The sequence below is a fragment of the Thalassophryne amazonica genome, chromosome 3 (assembly GCF_902500255.1).
Source record: "Thalassophryne amazonica chromosome 3, fThaAma1.1, whole genome shotgun sequence".
Classification (NCBI taxonomy): Eukaryota; Metazoa; Chordata; class Actinopteri; order Batrachoidiformes; family Batrachoididae; genus Thalassophryne; species Thalassophryne amazonica.
In genome coordinates, this window is record NC_047105.1 from 2,964,030 (window position 1) to 2,984,015 (window position 19,986).

General features: G+C 44.3%; 1 protein-coding gene across 1 annotated transcript in view; it reads right to left on the reverse strand.

The window, feature by feature from the left end:
- Positions 1–948: 948 nt before the first annotated feature.
- pnp4a (purine nucleoside phosphorylase 4a) overlaps positions 949–19,986 on the reverse strand; it is a 47,718-nt gene continuing 28,680 nt past the window's right edge. The window contains exons 3-7 of the mRNA XM_034167645.1: positions 7,611–7,714; positions 5,722–5,897; positions 3,662–3,852; positions 1,592–1,671; positions 949–1,170 (exon numbers count right to left, since the gene is read on the reverse strand). Of these exons, the coding sequence (XP_034023536.1) occupies positions 1,033–1,170; positions 1,592–1,671; positions 3,662–3,852; positions 5,722–5,897; positions 7,611–7,714 (689 nt within the window). The 3' untranslated portion in view covers positions 949–1,032. The remainder of the gene's footprint in view (positions 1,171–1,591; positions 1,672–3,661; positions 3,853–5,721; positions 5,898–7,610; positions 7,715–19,986) is intronic.

A 19,986-nucleotide genomic window follows, 5' to 3' on the forward strand; every position in this document is an offset into this window, starting at 1 on the left:
TGCACATGGCGAGTGCGTTTGTGTGCGCACTGTGTGTGTCTGTGTGCACATGGCGAGTGCGTTTGTGTGCGCACTGTGGGTGTCTGTGTGCACATGGCGAGTGCGTTTGTGTGCGCACTGTGGGTGTCTGTGTGCACATGGCGAGTGCGTTTGTGCGCGCACTGTGGGTGTCTGTGTGCACATGGCGAGTGCGTTTGTGTGCGCACTGTGTGTGTTTGTGCGCACACGATGAGTGCGCTTGTGTTTGTGCGCGCACGATGAGTGTGTTTGTGTGTGCACTGTGTTTGTGTGTGCATGGTGAGTGTCTGTGTTTGTGTGCGCATTGTGAGTGTGCTTGTGCGCGCACGGTGGGTGTCTGTGTGCACATGGTGAGTGCGTTTGTGTTTGTGCGCGCACGGTGAGTGTGTTTGTGTGTGCGCTGTGAGTTTGTTTGTGCGTGCACAGTGAGTGTGTTTGTGTTTGTGCGCGCACGGTGAGTGTCTGTGTCTGTGAGCGCACTCATGGTGTGTTTGTGCGCGCACGATCAGTGTATTTGTGTGCACACTGAGTGTGTTTGTGTGCGCACTGTGATCGTGTGTGTGTACACGCACGGTGAGTATGTGTATTTGTGCGCGCATGGTATGTTTTTGGGCGCACTGTGAGTGTGTTTGTGTGGCCACTGAGTGTGTTTGTGCGCGCATTGTGAGTGTGTTTGTTTGTGCGTGCACTGTGTGTTTGTTTGTGTGCGCACAGTGAGTGTCTTTGTGTTTGTGCATGCATAGTGATTGTGTTTGTGTGCACAGTGTGAGTGTGTTTGTGCGCACATGGTGTGTTTGTGAGCGCACTGTGTGTTTGTGTGTGCATGGTGATTGTGTTTGTGTGGACAGTGTGAGTGTGTTTGTGCGCACATGGTGTGTTTGTGAGCGCACTGTGTGTTTGTGTGTGCATGGTGATTGTGTTTGTGTGCACAATGTGTGTTTGTGCGCACATGGTGAGTGTGTCTGTATTTGTGGGCGCACTGTGTGTGTGCGTGCACTGAGTGTGTGTGCACATTCAGATGATGATGTTGTTTATTTCCATCCTGCCAATCAGCTCCATCACCAGCTGCTGCAGAGTCGAGGCTCGCAAACGACCGACCTCCAGGACGCTTTCGTGGTTCACCAAGTCCGAGTCCTCATAGCTCTTCAGTACCTGAACCACAAACCGACCAAACAACCCGTCAATCAATCAATCAATAAAACAATCGACCAAGGAGTCCATTCACCAATCATTCACCTCCTCCCCGCTCCTCAGGAGGAGTAACAGGAAGACAGAGGATGGGAAGGAGAGGAGCAGTAGTAGCCAGTAATCCAGTTGTTGTGGTATTTATATTTATATTTACTTTTTGCAAATTGTTTTTTACTTCTATTTTACTCTGTGTACTTCTTACCCTGTGTGCTGCTAATCAATGCTGCTGGAACCTCAATTTCCCTGAGGGAGTCTTCCCAAGGGATCAATAAAGTTCTATCTAATCTTAAACAATCAATGTTTCAGTTAATTTGCCAGTCAATTAGTCCATTCATCCATTGATCAATCAATCAGTGGTCAGAATTCATTGATCAGTTATGATCACCTTATTTGTGATGAGCGAGATCCCAAAGACTCTGAGTCCACAGTGAGCAGCAACGACGACTTCTGGAGCGGTACTCATACCTGCAGAAACACCATGACACACCACAGTGACATTACTACGACCGCTCACGCCAGTCACACTGCTAACGGCACCGCAACCAGGGTGTTCCCAGGGTGTTCCCAGGGTGTTCCCAGGGTGTTCCCAGGGTCCTACCCTCACAGGGTCCTACCCTCCCAGGGGCCCATGTACTCAGGGTTTATGTTCTCAGTTTTTTATGAGTTCATTACCAGGGTCATACAATGACAGAGTTTATGTTCCCATGTGGCTGTGCTCCCAGGGGTCCGAGGCTCTGACGGCTCCTATCTTGACTTCTGTCCAGGTCTTGGCACTTCACATAATGACAGTGATGTTCTCAGACTTACAATAAAACTGTTATGGACTGGTCTGTTGAAGTTTCCGATTCCTCTCCCTGTTTTATTTTGACAGTCCCTTCCTGTGTTTGTTTCTGGCTGTTTTCTGGCTGATCTTGTGACACCCCTCTTTTTTACTTTTGTGCCGCTGCCATCTCCCCGTGCCAGATCGTCTTCAGTGCTTGCTACATCTTCTCACTGTTTCTTGGTGTTCTCTTGTTGCCAACCGTGGACTCCCTCCAGTGTATTCTTGTTTAGACTGTTCCTTGTGGAGCGGTCTAAACACTGGTTCCAACAAAAGCAGGAACCAGTGTTTCTGCATCAGTTGTGTACAGAAAACTACGAAGCTTCTCAATATTCCGTAGATGAAAAAAGCCAGAATAAGCAGTTTAAAGCCAAACTAACCAGTGATGCTAACATAGCTAACAGTGATGCTAACAGTGCTGGTCCAGAGTAAGGTCTTCCTGTACCCTTCTCATTCCTGCTCTTCTTCTTCTTTCGGCTGCTCCCATTAGGGGGCGTCACAGCTGATCATGTGTTTCTCTTCCTGTCCTCACCATGATACAACAACTTGAACCCATCGCCTATGCGCCTGCTCTTACTTCCCGTCCACTTGGTTTCTTGCACACACAATATGTCTAATGATTTGTATTCTTCCTGGTTATGTTCAATTCAATTTATTTTCATTCATATAGCACCAAATCACAACAAAGTTGCCTCAAGGCGCTTCACACAAGTAAGGTCGAACCTTACTAACCCCTAGAGCAAGAACACAGGAGACAGTGGTGAGAAAAAAAAAACTCCCTCTGATGATTTGAGGAAGAAACTTCAAGCAGACCAGACTCAAAGGGGTGACCCTCTGCTTGGGCCATGCTAACAATTACAAGGTTTTTACAAAGTTTTACTGCAGACTGCAGCATACAGCTCCCCCCCTCAGGCCTTCCACCTTACAGTCTGCCCGTGCCCTTCAGTTCGGATCCGTCCGTCGTCAGTACCTCAGACAGACAGAAAAAGAGCAGAATCAGTCGGCTGGAAAACCAACACCTAAAGTATAATTCATCAGTAGTAAATCAACAGAATAACAAAAATTACTAAGGCAATCGCCAGCCACTTGCCCTAAGTTTCACTAACAGACCCAGAATATAAATAAAGTTGAGGCCGAGACCTGTTCCATTGCTAATAAAATGACTTTAAAGGGACAGGAAGCATAGTAACATACGGTGCATCTTAAGTCTGGACTTGAAAGTCTCTACAGATTCTGACTGTTTTATTGATGCAGGGAGATCACAGAACAGGGGCACGATAAGAGAAAGCTCTATGACCCACAAACTTTTTATTCACCCTAGGGACACAAAGTAGTCTTGCACCCTGAGAACGCAGACCCCGGGCCGGTACGTAGGGTTTAATTAGGTCAGCTAGGTAGGGAGGTGCCAGTCCTTGAACAATTTTATAGGTTAGTAGCAGAACCTTAAAATCTGATCTCATGTTGGCTTGTTTTATGCCGGATGCCCTTCCTGATGCAACCCACTTATTTTTCCGGGCTTGGGACGGGCACTCAGAGTGTACTGGCTGCACACCCCATGTGGCTGAGTTTTCTCATTATTGCTCTTTGAATTTTAAAACTTTAAAATGTCCACAATCAGACTGAAATTCTTCATACCAACAGCGTCCACGCCAAGTCGATGCAGAAGTTGTGCTTCAGCGATGGTTTCAAAGTTGGGCCCGCCCACTGCAGCGTACACGCCCTCATGAACGAGGTCGGCCACACCCAAATTCTTGGAAATCTCCATCGCCAGGCAACGTAGACCTTTGTCATAGCAACTCGACATGGCTGGAAAACGTGGCCCAAACCTGGAAACAAAGCAACATCAATGTTTTACAAGTGTATTACCATGACAACCACAGTTACAAGATGCACCAAACATCATACTGATGGTCACATGACTGTTTCTGAACTTTGAAACCTTTGAACCTTAAGAAGTTAAACATCAGGGTGGCACGGCATCTTGGTGCTCACAGCGAGAAGGTTCCAGCTTCTCTTCCCACCTGGTCCTTTCCGTGTAGAGTTTCCATCTTCTCCCCGTGTTTGTGGAGGCTCCTCCCACTTTCACAGATTTCCAGTGAACTACAAACTTTAAACTGACCATTGATGTGAGTTTGTGTGTCTGCATGTGGCCCTGTGATAGACTGACAGTCCAGGGTGAACCCTGCCTCTCACCCATTGACCTAACCCTAACCCCACCAATCATATTTGTCTAATAGATTACAGTTTGTTCATGTAAATGGGGAATTTTCTTCACAGACTAAAGTTAATTATGGAGTTCCACAAGGTTCTGTGCTAGGACCAATTTTATTCACTTTATACATGCTTCCCTTAGGCAGTATTATTAGACGGTATTGCTTAAATTTTCATTGTTACGCAGATGATACCCAGCTTTATCTATCCATGAAGCCAGAGGATACACACCAATTAGCTAAACTGCAGGATTGTCTTACAGACATAAAGACATGGATGACCTCTAATTTCCTGCTTTTAAACTCAGATAAAACTGAAGTTATTGTACTTGGCCCCACAAATCTTAGAAGCATGGTGTCTAACCAGATCGTTACTCTGGATGGCATTTCCCTGATCTCTAGTAATACTGTGAGAAATCTTGGAGTTATTTTTGATCAGGATATGTCATTCAAAGCGCATATTAAACAAATATGTAGGACTGCCTTTTTGCATTTACGCAATATCTCTAAAATCAGAAAGGTCTTGTCTCAGAGTGATGCTGAAAAACTAATTCATGCATTTGTTTCCTCTAGGCTGGACTATTGTAATTCATTATTATCAGGTTGTCCTAAAAGTTCCCTAAAAAGCCTTCAGTTGGTTCAGAATGCTGCAGCTAGAGTACTGACGGGGACTAGAAGGAGAGAGCATATCTCACCCGTGTTGGCCTCCCTTCATTGGCTTCCTGTTAATGCTAGAATAGAATTTAAAATTCTTCTTCTTACTTATAAGGTTTTGAATAATCAGGTCCCATCTTATCTTAGGGACCTCATAGTACCATATTACCCCATTAGAGCGCTTCGCTCTCAGACTGCGGGCTTACTTGTAGTTCCTAGGGTTTGTAAGAGTAGAATGGGAGGCAGAGCCTTCAGCTTTCAGGCTCCTCTCCTGTGGAACCAGCTCCCAATTCAGATCAGGGAGACAGATACCCTCTCTACTTTTAAGATTAGGCTTAAAACTTTCCTTTTCGCTAAGGCTTATAGTTAGGGCTGGATCGGGTGACCCTGGACCATCCCTTGGTTATGTTGCTTTAGACGTAGACTGTGTTTCATAATTATTGTATGGCCTTGCCTTGCAATGTGGAGCGCCTTGGGGCAACTGTTTGTTGTGATTTGGCGCTATACAAGAAAAAAGTTGATTGATTGATTGATGCAATGACCTAACCCTAACCCCACCTCTCATCTAATGACCTAACCCTAATCCCACCTGTCATTTAATGACCTAACCCTAATCCCACCTCTCATCTAATGACCTACCCCTAACTCCACCTCTCATCCGATGAGCTAACCCTAATACCACCTCTACCCCAGTGACCTAACCCTAATCCCACCTCTCGCCCAATGACTACTTCAGTGCCCTGTGACATTTAACTGGAATAAGAGGGTTCAGAATATGGACAAATGGAGCAAAAATTCCAAACAAGAATCACCAGAGTGTGTGTGTGTTACTTGTCATTGTTGGGTCCACTCAATGGATTCAGTCCGACTAATCCAGGAAAGTTGATGTGGTCTTTGATGACCATCATGTGACCAGGTTGGAGGCTCTCAGCCAATGATCCAGCAGCATTTGTCACAATCAAGGTCTCCACCCCCAAAAGCTTGAAGACTGGAACAGGAAATGTTGTCTGAGAAAAAGAGAAGGGGGAGGGTCAGCGATGCAGCAGATGAGCACATGAACGCTCCCCTCAGGCATTCAGTCAGAGTTCCCCTCAGTCAGTCAGTCAGAGTTCCCCTCAGTCAGAGTTGCAATTAGTCAGTCAGTAAGTCAGTGTTCCCCTCAGTAAGTCAGAGTTCCCCTCAGTAAGTCAGAGTTCCCTTTGTCAGTCAGTAAGTCAGTGTTCCCCTCAGTCAGTCAGTCAGTCAGTAAGTCAGAGTTCCCCTCAGTAAGTCAGAGTTCCCTTTGTCAGTCAGTAAGTCAGAGTTCCCCTCAGTAAGTCAGAGTTCCCTTTGTCAGTCAGTAAGTCAGAGTTCCCCTCAGTCAGTCAGAGTTCCCCTCAGTCAGAGTTGCAATTTGTCAGTCAGTCAGTCAGTGTTCCAGTCAGTCAGTAAGTCAGTGTTCCCCTCAGTCAGTCAGTCAGAGTTCCAGTTAGTCAGTGTTCCAGTCAGTCAGTAAGTCAGAGTTCCCCTCAGTCAGTCAGTCAGAGTTCCCGTTAGTCAGTCAGTCAGTGTTCCAGTCAGTCAGTAAGTCAGAGTTCCCCTCAGTCAGTCAGAGTTGCAATTTGTCAGTCAGTCAGTCAGTGTTCCAGTCAGTCAGTAAGTCAGAGTTCCCTTTGTCAGTCAGTCAGTCAGAGTTCCCCTCAGTCAGTAAGTCAGAGTTCCCTTTGTCAGTCAGTCAGTCAGAGTTCCCCTCAGTCAGTCAGTCAGTCAGTGTTCCAGTCAGTCAGTCAGAGTTCCCCTCAGTCAGTCAGTCAGTCAGTGTTCCAGTCAGTCAGTCAGTCAGAGTTCCCCTCAGTCAGTCAGTCAGTCAGTGTTCCAGTCAGTCAGTCAGTCAGAGTTCCCCTCAGTCAGTCAGTCAGTCAGTGTTCCAGTCAGTCAGTCAGTCAGAGTTCCCTTTGTCAGTCAGTCAGTCAGAGTTCCCCTCAGTCAGTCAGTCAGTCAGTGTTCCAGTCAGTCAGTCAGTCAGAGTTCCCTTTGTCAGTCAGTCAGAGTTCCCCCCAGCCGGCTCTGGACAGATGGTGCGTCAGGAGTTAATCAGAGAAAAACCCAAATCGAAGAAGACACATCTGATCCTGACTCAGGTCTCCCATGTGCCTTCTGACAAACAGGAACTGAAATTATGTTTTTTTTTTGTTGTTTTAATTCTACTCTAATCCACTCCACCTACTTATGTGAGGTCAAAGGGCATCGACCTTGAACTCATTTTTCCAGGTTAGTTCCTGGGTGAGTCAATAGTTCTTCTAGAGGGAGCTATTGGACCCTCAGGACAGACCCCATGAAAGAATTCTACTGACATTGTTCAGTCACAGAGCGGTTAGCAGTGTTGCCTCACAGTGAGAAGGTCGTGGGTTCGCTTCCCGCCTCCTCCTTTCTGTGTGAAAGAGTTTGTCTGTCCACATGTGGCCCTGCAGTGGACTGGTGGCCTGTCCCATGTGGACCCTACAACACCCCCCCCCCCCCACCACCACCACCACTATAGGCTCCACCCCCTGCAGAGACCCTTATGTGCAGTAAGTGAATGAATGAATGAATGAACAATTTACAACAGTCTGAGTCTGTTGATCTGCAGGAAAATAAAGGATAAAAAGTTGGTCTGTAATGTGACCTCTAAGGGGCGCTGCTGTGCAACAGGATGAGCTGTGTATTCTCAAACACAAAGCAGTGTGTGTGTGTGTGTGTACCTTGCACAGCGAGTGTCCTTCGTACATGTGGAAACGACCCTGCATGCACACGCACGTCTTCCCCTTCAGTTCTCCGAAAACCAGCCGACCTGCGTGACCCTGAACTGCACACACACACACGCACACACACACACACACACACACACACACACACACACACACACACACACACACACACACACACACACACACACACACACACACACACACACACGGAGCCTCTGAGTGATGTGTTCACTTGAACTCTGAAAACAGTAACATTTTGTTGCTTTGTTGTGGTCTTTGGAGGACGAGGTTCTGACAGCAGCTTGGTGTTTTCCATTTATAGTCTCAACTTAGAGACAAAACTGAGCTCAGAATTTTTGAACAAGATTCCAAAAATCCAGCTTGACCACATGTTCAAATGTTTTTGTCCGAGCTGGAGTTCATAATTTCCCAAATCCCATTGTGCCCTGAATGCAGCATGCAACCTTAAAGCTAATGTCAGCATCAGTGTTCCTAAAATAAATAGGGGGATGTTAATATTAAGATCTCTATCTGGGAAGACCCAGGACCAGGTGGAGAGGTTATATCCCCACAGTGGCCTGGAACGCCTTGGGATCCCCTAGCCAGAGGTGGTCAATGTGGCCCGGGGAAGGGAAGTCTGGGTCCCCTGCCAGGATGGCCAACTTTGGGACTTTGGTTGGAGTGAGACTCTGCGTGCTCATAGTGCACCGAAAATGTGTGGTAACTGTAACCCTAATTAAACAAACAAACAAAAAGTCCTTGTTTACTAATAAAAATAACAATAGAAGGGAAAGTCTGCTTGAATACTCTCCACATCCATCCTCTATTTTCCAAAATATTTCAGCAAGCTCATCTACAGGCATGTGAGAGGCAAATAAAGAAAAATGCTTAAAATGGGGTGGGGGGTCAAGAGGACGCTGATCGGAAGGTCTGGGGCTTAGCCATGCTAATGCTCCCCAGTGAATTTGCAAGGAGAGAGATGGAGGCAGCCGTTTATCCATTTATCTTCATAAGCTGGACAAAATCTGTCTTCCTATGACACTGATGTCTGTGCTGTGTCAGAGGCTCCTCCCTAAAACTGAAGAGGAACAGACTCCATCCTAACACCACTGAAATGTTTAAAATAAAAACCTTTTAAGTCCCCAGATCATTTTGTACAACTATGGTATATCTCTGTTACAGACACGATTTTATGACGGCACAGTCACATTATAACACAAATATATTATTAATGTCTTTAAACAAAAATACAGTCAAACATTTCAAGATGCACATAGAACCTTTATTATTTAACTTGCATAACAGTCTGTTTCATTGTTCCATGCAAGTGCTATGTTAAAGATTGGCCAGCAGATGTCGCCATATTTAAAAACTTAAAACTTTCCTTTTTGCTAAAGCTTATAGTTAGGGCTGGATCAGGTGACCCTGAACCATCCCTTAGTTATGCTGCTATAGACGTAGACTGCTGGGGGGTTCCCATGATGCACTGTTTCTTTTTCTTTTTGCTCTGTATGCACCACTCTGCATTTAATCATTAGTGATCGATCTCTGCTCCCCTCCACAGCATGTCTTTTTCCTGGTTCTCTCCCTCAGCCCCAACCAGTCCCAGCAGAAGACTGCCCCTCCCTGAGCCTGGTTCTGCTGGAGGTTTCTTCCTGTTAAAAGGGAGTTTTTCCTTCCCACTGTAGCCAAGTGCTTGCTCACAGGGGGTCGTTTTGACCGTTGGGGTTTTACATAATTATTGTATGGCCTTGCCTTACAATATAAAGCGCCTTGGGGCAACTGTTTGTTGTGATTTGGCGCTATATAAAAAAAAAATTGATTGATTGATTGATTGATATTTAATTGTATCAAATGTTTCAAAACACTGAACCATTTCAACACAGTTGCTTAATATTGATTCAGTGGTTCAAAACACTTTGGTTTTTCCATTAAAAATTAGAAAATGCATCAGCGAGCACTAATTTTTAGCACGTGCACAGACAGACTTACAATCATGAATATCTGCTAACCAGGACATTAAATAATGTGCGACGTCTGTTAAATTAGCCGCTACATGTTGCACGGAGCCGACTGTCTCAGCACACAGACTGATGAGGCTCCGTGACAAGGGACCCAGTTTTATCAGACAATAGATTATTGATAATGACTTGGATTTCTAGAGCGCTTTACAAGTTGCGTTATTCATTCACTCATACATTCACACACGTTGGTGGTGATAAACTACTAGTGTAGCCACAGCTGCCCTGTAATACACAAATACGCCACTTTCAGACACCAAAAAAATGCCATAAAAAACTTTGTTTTGTCAGTTATTATGGCGCTTTTTACGCCGTAATTAAAGATGACGCTGTTGAATGCACCGTAATGTCAAAAAATACGCCATTTTTCATGGCCCTTAAAAACGCCATAAAAATGTCATTCAGATGTCCACAACGGGTGTAAAATACACGTGTCGTGAAGTGCACAGATGCATGTATTTTACACAAGATGGCGTTTGTGCGGTATGATAATTATCTCCAGCCTCCTTTTCTCTCAGCCAATGAACTTGAAGTGTTTGTGATCAACAAAAGCAGACAGAATCAGTCGAGCACAGATCTCTTTGTGTCAAAGTTTGCTCCAACTTACCTGTTGTGTCATTGAACATCGGCTAATATTTTGGGGTTAGAGAGGAAAATTTCTCATAAATTAACATCCTCTTTTATACGTTGTTTTTTTTATATTTATTTATTTATTTATTTTTTATCAAATACGTTTCCCTCCTTATTTATTTTAGGGATTTTGTGCTTCTGTTGTTAGGAAAGTGAATGAACAGACCCACGTAAATCTCTCATTAACTTCTGGATCTGCTCCTAAATGTTTCAAGTCTGCAGTGATTAAACAATTACTTAAGAAATCCAGTCTCGACCCTAGTGTATTGAAAAATTATAGACCGATATCAAATGTATCATTTTGTTCTAAAATCCTGGAAAAAGTGGTTTCGTGACAGCTCGTGGACTACCTCACTGAGAATAATCTTTTTGAGCCACTGCAGTCTGCTTTTAGAAAATATCACTCCACAGACACGGCACTTACTAAAGTAGTGAATGACCTTTTGCGAGCAGTGGACTCAGAAACCACTACAGTCTTGGTGCTGTTGGATCTTAGTGCTGCGTTTGATACTGTGGATCATCATATTTTACTCAATAGGCTGGAGAATCACTTTGGAATTACTGGAACTGCTCTTGCATGGTTGACGTCATACCTGTCCAGTGGTTCTTACTGTGTATTGTGTAATGGCACCTCCTCTGATTGTAGGGACATGAAGTTTGGGGTTCTGCAGAGATCCGTTTTAGGCCCCCTGCTTTTTTCCCTTTATGTAGCACCCCTTGGGAATATACTGCGGCGCTTTGGGATTCCCTTTCATTGCTATGCTGATGACACTCAATTGTACATGCCAATAACTGATGGTAATCTCATTCACATAAAATCTTTGGAAGATTGCCTTGTATCAGTAAGAAGTTGGATGTCTAGTAACTTCCTACTTTTAAATTCTTATAAGACTGAAGTTATGGTTCTTGGTCCAGCGAGGTATCGGCATCAATTTGATCAGCTAGCACTTAGCTTAGGTTCATGTGTTATACATTATACAGATAAAGTGAGGAACCTTGGAGTAATTTTTGATCCCACGTTGTCCTTTGATCTCTACATTAGAGATATTACGAGGACTGCTTTCTTCCATTTGCAAAATATAGCGAAGATTCGTCCCATCCTGTCTATGGCTGATGCTGAGACTTTGATTCATGCATTTGTCTCTTCTAGATTGGACTATTGTAATGCTCTATTTTCTGGCTTACCGCAGTCCAGGATTAGGGGTCTTCAACTGGTTCAAAACACTGCAGCCAGACTTTTGACACAAACCAGAAAGTTTGACCACATTACGCCCGTTTTGGCCTCCCTGCACTGGCTACCAGTTGCTGCAAGATCAGATTTTAAAGTACTGTTATTAGTTTATAAAATTGTTCATGGACTTGCACCTCCCTATCTGGCTGACCTGGTAAGCCCCTATGTACCAGCTCAGGCCCTGCGTTCTCAGGGTGCAGGACTTCTATGTGTTCCCAGGGTGAATAAAAATTCTACCGGTCACAGAGCTTTCTCCTACCGTGCCCCGGCTCTGTGGAACGATCTCCCGGCACACATTTGGCAGTTGGATACTGTGGAGACTTATAAGTCACGTTTAAAGACTCATTTGTTTTCTCTGTTTTATCATTAGTGTTATGATGTGTTTTCATTCTTGTATTCTTTTATGGTCATCTTTTTATTGTGTTTTAAATTTTTAATTCAGTTTTTGTTGTTGTTTTATGTTGTGTGAAGCGCCTTGAGATGAGTCGTGAATTGGCACTATATAAATTAATAAATTTGAATTTGAATTTGAATTCACGTTAGGGGGGGCGTAAAATGAATGGTCAATAGAATATCCAATAAATAACAATTTATTATGCAAGGTGCAACACAGAACCAAATTATGCTGAGTCCAATCAAACACAAAGTGACACGTGGGCAGGCCCGAGGGTAGGAGACACCTATCCACAGAAGAGCCGGGACCCATGAGTTTCACCGCCAGCCGGAGGTCTGCAGCACCCCTGAACCGCCAAGTCCTCGTTCCCCTGGTGGCCACCGCACGAAGCTGTCGGACCGGTACTGCTGGCAGTAACAGACGAAGGTTAAATGTGGGTGTGGGTACACCCAGCAAACAGTCAGCAACTCACAGTTATCCTCTTGGAGGAATAGTCCAGATACTCCCAGAGTGCAGAGGAAAAACTGGAGGACGTGCAGTGTCAAATGTTACACTCAGTAGTTAGAAGTGAGGAGTGGAGACGCAAACTCCTCCAACTCCCACAAACTCAGCTACAAGCTGCAAGTATAAGTCACAACTGCAAAGACTTCAGTTACAATGAATGTGCGTACGGCACAAAACGGCTGAGTATGTTTACCTGTCAGGTAAGCTGATAACTCGGCAGAGTTATGGTGTTCTTCCCAGGCTTTTATGGTATGAGTGATGATGATGGACCACAGCTGATGACAGCCTCCAGGTGCGCCTCCAGGAGTGCCAGCAAAAGGCCAGTGCGCCCTCCAGAGGCCCAAAGGTGCCAGTATGGCAGGGCGCCATCTGGTGGTGGGCCAGCAGTACCTCCTCTTCGGCGGCCCACACAACAGGACCCCCCCCCTCAACAGGTGCCTCCTGGCGCCCGCCCCGGCTTGTCAGGGTGCTCCCGGTAGACGTTCGCCAGGAGGGTGGGGTCCAGAATGTAGCTCCGCTTCACCCAGGAGTGTTCTTCTGGGCCACATCCCTCCCAGTCTACCAGATATTGGCAACTGTTAAGGATTTTATATATATATATATATATGTTATCACTGTTAAACATTTGTACCTTCGTCTTCTTTCTTATGAAAACGGTGTTGTGCTGTTTGCACCTAACCCCGAGAATGTATGTGTTATTCAACCTTGTTTTAGCACTCTGGGGTCAATCTGAGCTGGGAATGAAGGGCTGGATGTACTTATTATTATAATATAACTTTGTTTTCGCAGCCTCTAACGACTGGGAGTAAGAGAACGTTTTGACTGTTGTGATGTGGTGCTTAGTGTGAAGGAGTGTGAAGGACAGGACACTTCAGGCAGATGCAGAACAGCTGATAACTGCAACAGACGAACGAGATGTGCTGACCTGTGTAAAAGAAAGTGTTCTTCCTTACAGCTGCACTTATTGACGTATGCGTTTATGTTACGGGAAGAAACTTGTCTTGCGTCATCACCCCCACCCTTAGGACAAGTTTTTGTTTATGTGATGAGGGCGTCTCTTAATAAAAAGAGCGGAAAAGCAGGCCAGACTTTAGTGTAGCCTTGGTGTACAGCCTGGCCGCACTCCGCGCGTAAAATTTGACTTTCTGTCTCACTGGTGTTTCTTGACTCTGTTTGTCTTGTTAAAGGTTTTAAAAATGTTTGGAGGAGAAAATACCCAACATTGACTGGGGGCTCGTCCGGGATCTCAACAATACCGGAGGTGTCCAGCGGAGGTCGTCAAGTCCAGACGTAAATCCTTGGCCAAGGTCCGATCGATCGATTGATCGTGTCTGCAATTGTCGACCACCGTTGGCATCGTCTGGTTGACGAGATTTTCCCGAAGAAGACAGACAGGAAGTCGAGTCAGTGAGTAAAATTTCTTTGTAAACAGTACTGGGTGAGTGGTGATCAGATCACATAAAACAGTTAAATTCCGCAAGCGATGATACAGAATCGTCTGTTAATGCAAAGCAGTTAAACTCTGTAAGGAGGGTGCGGACTCCTCTGTTTATATACGCGTACCGGTAGGGGATAAAAGTGATCACATAAAACAGTTAAACTCCGTAAACGATGATACAGAATCGTCTGTTAATGAAACACAGTTAAACTCTGTAAGGAGGACGGACTCCTCTACGGTTGCGAGGGACGCACGTAGTTAAATTCCGGAAGGAGGATACGGACTCCTCTGTTTTAATACGTAAAGGAAATCCCGGGTAGAAATACGTGCACTGTAAAAAAGCAGTTAAATTTGGCAGGGACGGCGGAGTCCCCTAATGCAGGACATTAGTTAAATTTCACGGGAGGGCGAGCTCCCCTGGCATAAGAATACGCGTACGATTATTAAAAGTGTTTCTATGTGTAAATAGTGTTTTGTGTAAGTGTAAATAACTGTGTGAAAGTGTAATACTTTGGACAACGTTAGTGACAACCGTGCGTGTGGAAGCAGCAGGCAAGTGATTCCGCTTCCTACGGGGAGGTGAAAGGAATCAACCACACGACGGCAAATTAATTGTCACGTCCAAAGAAAGTGTGAAAACTTCAGATTTAGAACACCCTAGGTGTGCCCCCGTCTGAAGTCCAAAGTATAACAAGGGATAATAAAAATGGGGGGTAAGACGTCTATAAATAAGGAAAATTTATCAACTGACGACTGGAAATTTATGGAAGCAAAAAAAATCCAAAAGCAACAAAGAAATTGGAGACCTGGATAAATAAACATGACTTTGACGGACGACTGAACCTGATCAGTATACAGAAGCTGAAGAAGGAGTTAGAACAGCAACATAAAGGTGATGAGAAAAAGATGCAGAAAGTAGGGGCAGATTTAGTGGCATTTTGGGAGGAGGAAGCAGAGAACAGACGGAAGGGAGCAGAGAAGCGACGATTAGAGAAAGCAAGGAAAAAGAAAGCTGTAGGTAAGGCAGAAGAAGATGTGATAATTCAGCACAGAGAACCAGAACAGCCTCAGCAACCACCGCCGGCTGGATCGTTGGTGACAACAACACCCTTATCTCCTCTACCAGAGGATGACGATGTACCGCCACCACAGTATGATTTGGCAGTAAAACCTAAGGTAAAAAGTGAAAAACCTGAAAAACCAGAAAAACCACAAACACGCAGTCAAGCGAAAGTGCCTACAGCCCCTCCCATGGTGGAACACAGTGACCAGGGAGGTGCCTATCCTATGGTAGAAGTACCAAATCCTCGTGCAGGAACAGCAGGACATCGAACAACCATGCTCGTATATCGAACATGGAATGCTGATGATATCAAAGCAGCAGTCGACATGATACCATCGCCACATGTCGATATTGAGGGATTTATGCAGGATATAGAAAACATTAGAAATTCTTACCACCTTGATGGACCTGAAGTCCAACAGGTGTGGATGAAAGCATGTGGCCCTAAATGGAGTCAGATACGCGGAGACTGGAATCCTGCAGACCAACAAGGCGTACCACTGACACATGATGATCCAGTCTTGAAAACAAGAGTGGAAGCTATGATTAATCAATTCAATCAATTTTTTTATATAGCGCCAAATCACAACAAACAGTTGCCCCAAGGCGCTTTATATTGTAAGGCAAGGCCATACAATAATTATGTAAAACCCCAACGGTCAAAACGACCCCCTGTGAGCAAGCACTTGGCTACAGTGGGAAGGAAAAACTCCCTTTTAACAGGAAGAAACCTCCAGCAGAACCAGGCTCAGGGAGGGGCAGTCTTCTGCTGGGACTGGTTGGGGCTGAGGGAGAGAACCAGGAAAAAGACATGCTGTGGAGGGGAGCAGAGATCGATCACTAATGATTAAATGCAGAGTGGTGCATACAGAGCAAAAAGAGAAAGAAACAATGCATCATGGGAACCCCCCAGCAGTCTACGTCTATAGCAGCACGTGCAAAAGGTGTGTTAGGACCAAAGATAAATTATACTGAAATTACCAGGACAACACAGAAAGAAGGAGAGCCATGGACAGAGTTTAGATGCAGATTTGAGAGTGTATTTAGGGTCCACAGTGGCATATTGCCAGGAACACCAGTGTATGAAAACAAATTGAAAAATGTTTCACCTATGAAGCTGACAATGACCGATTTGATTCATGATGGCAACTCAACAGCTGTCATAACAGTAACAGGTGCCACTGAAGATGTTTTAAAATTGAGATTCACAGGTATGCCATTACATATGTCACTTTGTAAACCATATTTGACAGAATGGCAAGAATTGGGACTGACAGTCATAACAGCTTTGTCAGCCACTGATTGGAGCAGAGTTGGACCACGAACGGAGTTCAGTCCATCAACTAAATTGTATAAAGTGCCAGTTAATGTCTCATTGGTGCTGACAGCTGGAACACACATTGATGTGTCCACTTCACAATCCTGAGTGTTTCAGTTGAGTCCTGAAGAAGATGATCTTCTCTCTTCAGTACCGTCAGGATTGTGGACAACAGGTCCTTCAGACGTAGGACTGATAAAAAATGCACAACCTGTAGTTATAAGACCAAAAACAGAATACAGACCATGTGTAAGACAATATCCATTGAAACCTGATGCAATTGAAGGAATCAGGCCAGTAATAGAGGATTTATTAACAGCAGGAGTAATAGTGCCATGTCCAGATTCACCATGTAACACACCCATATTTCCTGTAAAAAAGGCTCCGCCCTCAGTGGGGTGGAGAATGATTCAAGATCTGCAGGCAGTAAATGCTGCTGTGATTAAAAGAGCACCATGTGTTCCAGATCCACACACCTTGTTAAATTCGCTGAGACCAAATTCTAATAGTTTCTCAGTAATTGACATAAGTAATGCATTTTTCTCTGTACCAGTACACCCAGATAGTCAATTCTGGTTTGCTTTTACCTTTAAAGGACAACGATATACATTCACCAGATTACCGCAGGGTTACGCAGAGAGTCCAACTATTTATTCTCAAGTCATGTCAGCATGTTTAGCCAATTTCGTTCCACCGGCAGATAGCCAACTATTAGTGTATGTTGATGACATTTTGATTGCCTCTGACACACGAGAAAACTGCATAACTGACACAGTAGCATTATTATGTTTCTTATTTGATAATGGCCACAAAGTGAGTAAAAACAAAGTTCAGTTGTGTAGGGATAAAGTAAAATATTTAGGACATGAATTATCAGCCACAGGGCGCACGATCCTGTCTGACAGGAAGGAGGCAATTTTGCACGCTCCAAAACCACAAACCAAAAAGCAGATGATGTCATTTCTTGGACTGACTAATTACTGCAGGGCATGGATTCCCTGCTATGCAGAATTGACTAGTCCACTTTCTGATTTGATGTACAAGGATGATATTTCAATGTCAACCGTGTTGGAATGGAACAAAGATGCTGAGGAAGCTTTTGTAAAAGTAAAACAAACATTAGTGTCATCCACAGTTTTGGCACTACCAGATTATAGTAAACCATTCATTCAAACAGCTGATTGTAAGAATAAGTTCATGACTAGTGTTTTGGTTCAAGTGTATGGCTCAAAATTAAGGCCAGTTGCCCACTACTCATCTAAATTGGATGCAGTGGCAAGTGCTTTACCACCATGTGTACAGGCTGTTGTTGCAGCCTCTATGGCTGTTCAAAGTAGCAGTAATGTTGTTCTATTCCATCAGTTGACACTGAAAGTTCCACATGCAGTCTCTGCACTTCTGTTGCAGACAAACATGAGCCTTTTGTCCCCAGCAAGACATCTTTCGTGTATGTCCTTGCTATTATCACAGCCACACCTTACGGTAGAGCGCTGTACAACATTGAATCCATCCACATTGATACCTTTACCTGAGGATGGTGAGCCGCACAATTGTCTTGTAGCTACAGTCTGTACGAAAGCACGCCCAGACCTCCGGGACACACCCATCCCAAACAGTACAATTGTGTATGTGGATGGTTCTTCCACTAAAAACGCTTATGGACAAACACAATCTGGATATGCTGTTGTCACAAATTCAGAAGTATTGGATTCTGCTTCATTGCCATCGTCATTTTCAACACAAGCAGCTGAATTAGTTGCTTTAACTGCGGCTTGCTATCTGTTTAAAGGTACGGCTGTAACAATTTATACAGACAGCCAGTACGCTTTCAGCACAGTGCATGTGTTTGCAAAACTGTGGGAAGAGCGTGGAATGGTGACATCATCTGGAAAGCCAGTGACTCATGCCACTCTCCTAACTGCACTACTGAAAGCTGTGAAGTTGCCTCAACAAATTGCTATATGCAAATGTGCGGCTCACACCAAAGGCTCTGACAGTATTTCAAAAGGAAATGATTTTGCTGACAGAGCAGCAAAAGAGGCAGCAGCAGCTTCTTCTATTTTTGTTGTACAGGAAACTACTCCAGATTTGCATTTAGGTCATACACTGCTTGCTGACATGCAACAGCAGGCAACTGACAGAGAAAAACAAATGTGGATAGCTAAAGGGGCTACGTATGCAAATGATTTGTACGTATGACCACAAAAGAAACCCATATTGCCAAAAAATATGTTTAAATGGGCAGCTATTATGAGCCATGGCGTGACGCATGTCTCATCAGGGGGTATGATATCGCAATTGCAATCTATTTTTTGTCTTTATGGGTTCGATGCATATGCAAAACAGCATTGTAGAGCATGCATGACATGTGCAAAACACAACTCACAAGGCAATTTGAGACCCCAAAGAGGTAAATTTCCAACACCACAATATCCCTTTCAAGTGATTCATATGGATTATATACAGCTGAGTAAACATGAAGGGAAGGAATTTTGTTTAGTCATAATTGATGCCTTCTCAAAATGGGTAGAATTGTTCCCTACAAAACATGCAGATTCACTTACAGTGGCTAAAGCATTATGCAAAGACATCATCCCACGATTTGGAATACCAGAAACAGTCTATTCAGATAATGGAGCGCATTTTGTTAATACAATAGTGCAATACGTAGGAGAAGCGCTACAGGTTAATCTCAAAAATCATTGTGCTTATCATCCACAAAGTGCTGGATTAGTGGAAAGGACAAAGGGCACAATAAAAATAAGATTAAGGAAATGTATAGAAGAGACAAAACGAACCTGGATTGAATGTTTGGACCTAGTAAAATTGTATATGAGAATAACACCAACACCATCAGGGTTAACACCATTTGAGATACTTTATGGACGACCATATCGTCTACCAATTTTGACATGGATACTAAAACAGCAGATGAGGAACAAACATTAGCAAATTTTATGAAAAAGACATTAACACAGAAAGAGATAACTTAAACACATTTACTGCCAAATAATTTTGATCTTCCACAGGACGGCCTTCCAGTAGTCTAGCCAGGAGACTGGGTGTTCATCAGAGTCCAGTCCTCATTGGGAAGGTCTATACCAAGTGCTGTTAACAACACCAACTGCAGTAAAGATAGCGGAGAGATCAACGTGGATACATCACTGTAAGATACAGCATGTGTTGGCGGCCTCCACAGTGTAAGGGGAAGTCTGGCTACAAAGGGAGTCTATTTAATTAGCAATAGATTGTCTCAACGCTAGTGAAGCAAGGAGATCCTTGCACTATTAGGTGAGGTTGGTTAACAACACTGTATCCTAGCAATCATGACTGAACTACAGCAGACCCCGGAGCGGCGTGCTCAGCGCCGCCGCTGCCGGACTGTTGGTAGGGCAGCCGGTTGCGTTGTGATCTTAGTGTGTTTCGTGCTCCTCGGATTCCTGGCCTGGTGGTTGACCCAAGAATTGCAGCTCACTGTGGACCGAGCCAGAGAACAACGCAAGCAACGTCAGAAGAGGTTTATTCATAATGTGAACGAGACAGATGGACACCCTCATATATACCATACTAATATGTGGTACAGATATGTTCATTTATTGGCTATGGAATTACGTTACTAATTGTTATGTTTGTTCGCAAATACCTATATCCTCAACACACCCAGCTCTGACGGCTAAACCGTACCCTGCTAGGGTGACAGAATGTCTTATCATACGGATGCATAATCAAACTGTATTTCGGGGGCAGTTCTAACACCACTTGCCTCAGTGC